Source organism: Phaseolus vulgaris, unplaced genomic scaffold (assembly GCF_000499845.2).
Source record: "Phaseolus vulgaris cultivar G19833 unplaced genomic scaffold, P. vulgaris v2.0 scaffold_33, whole genome shotgun sequence".
In the NCBI taxonomy this organism is placed as follows: domain Eukaryota; kingdom Viridiplantae; phylum Streptophyta; class Magnoliopsida; order Fabales; family Fabaceae; genus Phaseolus; species Phaseolus vulgaris.
The window spans coordinates 13,479-22,762 of record NW_027174100.1 but is presented as its reverse complement, the minus strand read 5'-3'; the positions used below and the strand labels follow the sequence as shown (position 1 = coordinate 22,762).

Sequence of the window (9,284 nt, the reverse complement as noted above, 5' to 3'; positions counted from 1 at the left end):
CGGTTTAGGAAGTTGCTCTGTTCTTTTCATCATCAAAACAAGTTGCATCAAACTCATCCATTCTTTGAAACCAACCACGTGACTAATCAAGTTTGGAAGATTTTCTTCAAGTTCTATAAAAGAAAATTTAACTTTTTCCAAGGGAATGAATAATGCAACAATTTAAAACGTTTCCTATCTGAAAAAAAAATGATTTTACAGTGCTTTTAACAGTTGAGTGAAATATTGCTTGCTAACAGGCAACTTTGAGTAGGCCTACATCAGTTTGTTCGGAAGTCAGCCTAAATGGAGCATTGATGACCAAGGTGGACAATCTTGGAGCAGATGTGATGGTTGCATTACACGTAACAGGTTTGGTTACTGAGTGTCCTAGAGGGGAAAACTTGAAAAGCTCTGCACTGTGACAGACCACCCTGCTAAGAAGGAATTGTTAGTTTTCCATTGTGGAATACATTCAAGAGCACCAGGTGTGGCCTGACATTGTTCAAAGCAGCTCATACCAAATATTTGGTTCACAGAATTTTCTTATGCAGGATGATATATGAAACTCGGTAATAATTAGTTATGTAATTTTCTGCTTATTATCTTGTCCAGCTCCATTGTCAGGCTTTATATATTATGTACATGACGTGTTCTATTTTCGGATAACATTGCAGAAAAAAATTGAAATTGTGGCCTATTTTATTGTGTCTGAAACATAGCATATAGTTTGTTCCACACGCTACAACACAAATGCAATAAATGTTCCAAAAGACGCATTTCCAAACCCACATGTTGCAATAAATGTTCCAAAGACGCATTGTCTGCAGGAGTTTACATGTTGCAGTGGTTTCAATGAATAGCATATGTTTAGAGAAATTAAACTACGTTTGTACAAAGAAATGATGATGAAAATCTTGACCAAGCAGACTATCGTTCAATGCTGATCTATTTTCAGCACACTGTTCGTCGATGATCTCTGTATAATCATGACAGATGCACAAAAAATAAGATTTTATTATGAATGATCTGTTATTTCAAGATTATTTCACAAGCAGATGGCAGTGAGGAATTGCATTTATTATACAAACAAGCAAACTCTACTATGTACAAATCGGACTGTTCCTCCAAAGAACAATAATTTTGACAGTTCTACAACGAATCTTTCCACCAGATTGCGTTCTCGAACTACCAATAGGATGCCAACCAATTCCCCCAACCGAGTTCTTTTGATGCGCATCCAAGGTTGATGGCAACAATAGCATAGCAATGATATCTTGATCGTGTTTCCCTGAAGAAAACTATTAGCTGGATGAACAAATTGCGTTTACACTGAATCTACTGCTTGAACTTGTTGCCGGGCCAGATACTTCTCCCTTCTCTCTTTCTATAGACATCAGAAGGCAATTTGGGATGTAAATAATAAAAAATACATTAAAAAAACATGGAAATGAATAATTCATTGTCAACATGATGCTTACCCATTCATCAATTACAAGCCCTTCAGCAACAACACGAGGACCTGCCTCTGCCGGAGGCTTCTTCCGAGCTTCAACTGCAGCATCGGCTTCAGCCAACTGTCTTCTCAGTTTTTCCAAAGCCTAAAATCACCAGACTGTTATTTTTGCACATTAATCCAGTATACTTGTGCTAGGACAATTTGCAGAGAAGTTAGACTTACTGGACTTTGCCGTTCTGGATCTATAAACACAACCCTCAATATTCGTTCCACTGTCACTAGATCCTTTTGTTCATCAAACTGCGTCACAGAAGCCCAAAGGTCAAGTTATTTATTTATTTATTTTATCATTAACAAATAACCTTGAAATCATTTGCTAAAAGCATAAATAAATGAAACAAACTATAAAATCATGAATAAATGAAACAAACTATAAAATCATGAATAAATGAAACAAACTATAATCATTTAAAACAAAGTTGAAAAGATAAATGTAGGAGATCCATAATGACCAAATTATAGTATATAAGAGAGACGTACAAAGTTTCCTGAGGTTTAATTAGACTTGATCCACTTTCTAGAAAGAATTCTATTCAGAAGTTTAAGTTCAGTTTTCTTGCCTGCATATTTACTCAACTCTGGAATTTATGTGCAGTCTCATCATTTCTCCTACTCTTATTATGTGCCTATACTTTTCACTTTTAGATTACCTTCACCCTAAAAAGATAATTAATATGATCATTCATGATAAACTAAGTAGTGAATTGTTCAATTCATCCAATACAAGATCAGATTTACTCCAAAGACCAAGCAGTTGACGATAGTAAATACATCTACACATATGCTCTACCTAGCTTGCAAATCCAATTATCTAAACTCTTCACTATGATCGAAAGTTTTGTCTACTATTTTAAGGACATTCCATTAAACAGAGTCTTGAAATGCCTGCGCACTATGAGTTCTCTAAATTTCCCAAATATCATGTATGGCTTCCAATTGGCCCAATTCTAATAAGCATGCTGGTATTACCATGTAACCCAAATCCTGTGTCAATTATTACCACAAACAAACAATCCATTTTCCCCATATGACTTTAAGGAGAAAAGGCTTAAGTTTTGGGCAAGTCGACTATATAGGTAATATATCTTTCTGAATTCTTTTAAGCTGCAAATAATATAAACCTAGTTAATATTTTTCTTCTCAGTGAATTTAATTCTCTTCTTAGCCAGGCCACAACACCTACACTCCAGACAGATATTCAAACCCCATAAATGGATTCGTGTTAACGTGTTGTCTCTAGCAAAACGTTAACCGACTATGGTGAGGTATGTCAGAAAATTAAAGTAGATGTATTCCTTACGTAGTTAATTTCACATCTAATTCTCCAAACAGAATAATCAGAAAGTACAAGTTAGGAGGCAACTGGGGGAGAGGCTGTTGAGATCTGTCAGAAAATTAAAGGAGACTTTTTCCTTACCAAGTAAATTTCACATCTAATTCACCCAACAGAATAATCAGAAAGTACAATTTTAGAAGCAACTCTTCTCTCTTTCTTTCCCCCTAATGGTCTCTCATCTCATCAATAGGAGATTCAATATAACATAAGGTACCAGACATACCAGCTCAGGTACATAGTCCACCCCTTCTTTCACTTTGAGACTCATGATTTTGAACTTTACCCTGTGCTTCTGATCCGACAACTTCTCATTGTTTTCAGGTTGCTCCACAAACTTAAACACTGAGTGAGCAACCAAATTAGGAAAGAAACATTAACATAAGGCAAAAAAAAAAAACTAACAACGTGAATCGAAAAGCATTTTGCATATTAAAAAAATCACCAGTTGCAATCAAACTTTCCCCAGGAGCAAGAATCCCACCAGGAGGCCGCATGTAACAACTTTTTGGCGCCGTAGTTTGAAACTGAACCAACAAAAGTGAAACCACCATAAAAGTCAATCACGACAACGAGCAGATAAATTATTTTTCCCTAACATATCGCCAACATTCAAATATAGTAACACGTTTCAACCAGACGGTGTGCATGGAATGATAAACAATTTCATATTCAAACTCCACCAACACACGTACATACGCACCTTGAAAGCAACATGAGACTTGCTCGTGTTTTTCAACCGAACCGCGGTCCTCACCTGCTTCCCCGGTTCATCTTTAAAACAAACGAAATTTCAGCACAACAATAAACTAATTGAGAAATAAACAAAGAAACCGAAATCAAAATTGAAATGACTTTACATGGAAAGTAGAGGTAACTGGAAGGATCGAGACGGAGTCTCCGTCGCGGAGGAAGTAGCGACCTGGCCACGGACGACACCGTTTTGGAGGACCTTTGCACGTTCGCTTCGGAATGGTTCGAAGACAACAAACCGTTTCGCGAACTCCAGAAGGGACAGAGCTTGAAGAGCCGCGCGTCGGAGCTCGGGTTTTGGCGGCCGGAGATGGCCATAGAACTCACCAGTGAGCGGCGGAGGTAGCGGCGAGGAATTGCGATTGAACAGAAAACGCAGCGTTTTGTTGTTACGGATTGGATTGGAATGTTGCAGAAGAAAACGCAGAAGGGAAGAGTGTGAGAGTTTGTTTTCCACTGTCAACGACTTTATGCCCACGCTCCTGCACTCGCAACGTGTCCTTCAGGTAGCGTTTTATTTAATGCACACGCTCTTCCTCACTTATTATTTTGTTTTTCTTTTGTTTAAAAAAAAGCAAATTTCAAAATTAACTAGTGTATCATAATTAAGAAAAAGTACTACCAACTAGTTATTTAATTTTTTATGTTATTTTACACTACAACTATGATATTATGCTTGCAAGCAATGTTTTCTCTTTTTCTTAATATTCTCAACAAACTAGTCTCCCTATAGATTTTAAGCATTAAATAGATTCCTTCCAACATTATTGTTCATATTTTCTTTTTCAAATCAAAGTCATTATTACCCACTTCAATTAATAACATAATAAATATTTAGCTCATCCAAAAATTAAAAAGAAAAATAGGTACAATTATACTTTTATTCCCTAAAACATGGGATGGTTTTAATCAGCATCTAATGTGAAAGAGTGAGTTATTTGAAGTATAAAAAAATATTTTTTAAGGTGTTTTTTTTGTATAATAAAAAGGTTAAAATGATTAAAAGGAAGGAGGGATGGGTTAGGATTGAAGGGTGAAGGCATTAATGATGGGAGATTAAGTTAGGTATGGGTTGATGTAGGGGCATTAACAAATGTGGGCTAGGTTTGTTGGTGTGGGTTTGTTGTTTGTTGGGAAATTGATTATGGGAATTATTATGACATTCCTTTGCTTTATCACAAGCTCTATTATTTTCCTACTACTTTCTATACTTCAACAAACATATTTGATCAATCAACTTTCACCCTTTCTTTCCATTAAAGCCTCATTCTTACCACACTTTTCCATTTCAACTTTCTTTTCTCTCTTCACAAAATATCAAAGCTTCCACCTCTCATTAATGGATTCTCAAGTTTCAACCAACCCATTTGGATTTGCCTTCATTTCATGGTAGTTACAAAGCCTTTCTTTTTCAAATCTATTGACTTAGTCCAATGTGACAATAAGAGACAAGGTTTGTTTTCAGAGATTTGTGGTATCTCGTTATCACCACATGTCTTTTTTAGAAGAAGAAAAATGCCAAATATTCAATTAGAAAGTATCCGTCAAATAAGAATTATAATTTAAAACATTTAAGAATAAATAATACTACATCATTATTTTTTTCAACAGAATTGTCTCAAAAAAATCTTAAAAATTGATTGATTTTTTCACACATCACTCGTGTCAATTCACTTTCCTCAGTCCATTTCTCTGCCCTAGTCGTGAGCATTTATTTTGGAGCGTGGCTTCATTTGGCGAATCATTTAAAAAAAATTCTTTATATTTTGTTTGTATTACAAGTTTAATTAAATTCCGTATCTCTTTATTATAATCAATATGTTTCTTATTCATTTTTTTTTGTCAAATTTCTTTATTTTATTTATCAACTATGACAATTAAATTTACTTTTCTATTATATAAAATTGATAGAAAGTTATATAAAAATGTTGTGACCTCAACTCAGTTGAAATAATATCGTTAGGATCAATCACCGCATTCGAGTATTGTCCGCTTTGGAGTTTTTTAGTTTCGTTACGGTTTTATCCTTAAAATGCGTTTCGGTGTGTTAAAGGAGGAATGTATATTTAAAATGTTTTAAACTTCAACTTCTAAGCGATGTGAAACTATATTTTGGTCGTACCAGAAGAATAGCCCCCATCAAGGACTAAGGAAAAGAGTTTACAATCCTTGGGAAAGATTTTACGATCCTCATAGACGATGCTAATATTTCGACCTCAAGTTCGTTGAGATAACATCGCTAGGGTCAATCACCACATTCGAGATATTTTTTGGTTTGGAGTTTTTGAGCTTCGTCACAGTTTTGTCCTTAAAAGATGTTTCAATAAATTAAGAGAATAAAATGTATTTAAAATACCATTGACCTCGACTTCTAAACGATGTGTATATTTGACTATACCGATAATAAGGTATACTAATAAACTCTATTAAGGAGGGTGAATGAAGATAAAATATTATAATGGAAAATATATCTGGTGCATCTATAAGCATTATGTTACTTTAAGAGAACTAAAAGAAAAATAATCTAATATTAAAAAGTAAGTTATTTCAATAAAGTTCTTTTGCCATTTAGGTTTTAAAATATTTGAAGTTTAATTGAGTCCATCTTATTATTCTCGTCAAGCCTATTTAGAATAACCTAGAATAAATTTAGATATAAAAAAAATAGCTCCTAAATTATACTTGATATCGCAAAACAAATAGTTATTGAGTTATGTGAAATTTTAAAAAATGTTTTTTTTGGAGTTTATGGAACAACAATTAAAAACACATTAATTATTATAGTTGGGATAAGTGGAGATGAAAAATTACTTTAACATATGTGAAACGTAATGCGTTTCAACAATAATAATTAATTTATTTTTGGAGAAGAACACTTATATAAAAATAAATAAAATTACACACTCAAATAACATGGTTCACATCAAATCGTACATTTATTCATGGGATTCAGGTAATAAGAATTTTATTCTAGATATGTTTAGATTTAAATCATTTTAAAGAATATATTTTAAATTATGTTTTATGTATAATAGTGCTTTATTTAGGTTTTACATTTATTTATTTTATAAGAAAATTTAAATTTATTGTATTTATTAAAATATATAATAATTAATTAATAGAATTAGTCAGGTATTACAATTTTTATAAAAAAAATTACAAACTGTCACGATAAATAATCTAAGTCCAAATACATAAAAAAAAACTATTAATTTATATTGACTTTGGTGAATACACACTTGATAACAACATATCTTCTTTTCATAAAATATCATACACATTAAAAGATCATTATTATGAATAACTACATTTGCATAAAGAATGTTCTTTAGTATCTTTTGAGCTTTGCTCATCACCTATCATTTGTTGCAATAGTGGTGGCTTACAAGACTTGGATAGTGAAAGCCAACAAAAGTAATGTCTCATTACGGTGCTTAACAGGCTAAATTATTCATCTCACTCCATTGATTAAAACCTTGATGTCTATGTTAGCTTTCAACCAATAAAAATAATCTCTTCTACTAGAAGATGATCCACATAAAATAAATAAAAACACAATCAAATTTAACAAGATTTAACACCTTGAACTCTACATCCACAAACACTCAACAAAATATTTTATTACTTAATGAGATTTTACAAAAATAAAATTATAAGCTCTTTCAAGACACAGAATTACGCAAATTCTCAATGCACTAAAAACTAATAAATTTTGTGAAAACATTCTAATCAACTTTTCATTTTTAAAGTAGTTTTCTATTTATTTATTTTTCATATTACTAAAAGTGGGATCTGCTGAACATTTCAATGGAAACTAATTAAAGCCTAGAGGCATATCACTATTGTCTTTGAAGTTCAAAATAAAAGCATAAAAGTGGAAGGGAATGAGATTGCTAAATGAGTAAACAATTCATATTACAATAAATTTGTCTTGGGGAAAAAGGTCCACATGAATAACTCTAATTATTACACATGCTCTTTTGAATTTTAAAAAGAATCTAACATGGAAGATGTATGTTGTGTGAACCCATAAAACACCAACCACATTTTTAAAAGAGGGATAGGGGATGTAGTAAGATGAATGACATGACCAATTGATAAAATAACAACTAATAATTATTTTCTAATAAATTAGGTGTGCAAAATCATCATTGTATAAAGTAATTCCAACTATGTTGACTCTCAATTTACACCAATTATTTGTAGCACAATTAAAAATGCATTAAAAAAGAACAAATAAAGTAGGAAATATAAGATTAATGAGAAACCTATAAAAAGGAAAATAATTTTTTTCTCAAATAGTTTGCTAGAAAACGTAGTTCATCACTAATCTACAAATATATGTACAAATTATTAATAATTAATTAAATATACAAATAGTTAATTATCCACTCTATATGAAAGATTATTCACTTATAAATTATTTAACTCATACCTAACACACAAAATTAATTACTTTGTATATAAACCATTAATTGCAAAACAAAAATGTAAAGAAACATTACAAAGAGAGTGAAAGCACAACAACGCAAAAAAAAGTTAAATTAAACATAATTTGATAAACTACCTCTAATATGGATTTTAGAACTTCCAATAACCTTACCAATCAATTTTAATTTTTGGTTGCTGATTTTAATTTTTTTTTCATGTCCCGATAGTTATAAGGAGACCGTTGTCAAAATTAAAAGGTAACAATTTTGTAATTAGCATTAAATAAATAATGACACTTATTTTTAATCGTTCTCGTAGATATATATGAAACAATTTTTCTCATAAGATTATTAAGGAAATAATAATTATCAAATTATACACAATTATTGTATGCAATTTATTGTATGATATTATGCAATATTATGCGATATTGTACACAATATTATGTAATTAATTTAATAATTATAGAATCATGATTAGGTTGTAATTTGGAGAGATAAAGTCTCCATACACTTGTATATATTTGCTATACATTGAGTGATGTAAATACACACAAGAGAATAAGAAATATATCTTTTTCTTACATATCATTTTCTTATATGGTATCAGAGCACCGATCTTGGTGCTCTGACAGCCTCTCCATTTTTATCTCCTAAACAAGAGATCATGTCTAACAAAGAAGGCACTAGTAACGCCGCCAAGTCGGCTGCCATGGATCCAACCAATCCCTACTATGTTCATCATTCAGACCAACCAGGACACATGTTGGTGTCAACCAAATTGAACGGCGCCAATTATCAATCCTGGAAGACAACAATGGTACATGCACTCACGGCGAAGAAGAAACTGGGATTTGTTGACGGTACCATAGAAATGCCGTCACAAGAAAAAGACCCATCCCAATTCGAATTGTGGAATCAATGTAATTCCATGATTCTTTCATGGTTAAATCACTCCATCGAGGCAGAGATAGCTGCAGGGGTAATTCATGCGAAGACCGCCCGTCAAGTTTGGGAAGATCTCCACGACCAGTTCGGACAGAAGAATGCGCCAGCCATTTTTCAAATTCAGAAGGCAATAGCAACCATGTCCCAAGGTACGATGACAGTGGCTTCATACTACATCAAACTCAAAGCGCTGTGGGATGAACTCGAGCTATATCGTTCACCCATAGTTTGTAATCAGACAAAGGAGCACCAGATCGAGAAGGAAGAAGATAAACTGATGCAATTCCTCATGGGGTTGAATGATTCGTTCAAAACAATCAGG

The 9,284-nt window shown here is 32.6% G+C and overlaps 1 protein-coding gene across 1 annotated transcript; it reads right to left on the bottom strand.

Moving 5' to 3' along the window:
* Window positions 1–976: 976 nt before the first annotated feature.
* On the bottom strand, window positions 977–4,302 carry LOC137817355 (vesicle-associated protein 4-1). Its single transcript, XM_068620643.1, has 7 exons — window positions 3,692–4,302; window positions 3,535–3,605; window positions 3,277–3,358; window positions 3,058–3,176; window positions 1,661–1,738; window positions 1,461–1,580; window positions 977–1,366 (listed from the first exon to the last, which is right to left on the bottom strand). Exons 1-7 carry the CDS (start codon window positions 3,900–3,902, stop codon window positions 1,307–1,309), a joined length of 741 nt encoding a protein of 246 aa, XP_068476744.1. The 5' UTR covers window positions 3,903–4,302; the 3' UTR covers window positions 977–1,306.
* Between the last annotated feature and the right edge of the window lie 4,982 nt (window positions 4,303–9,284).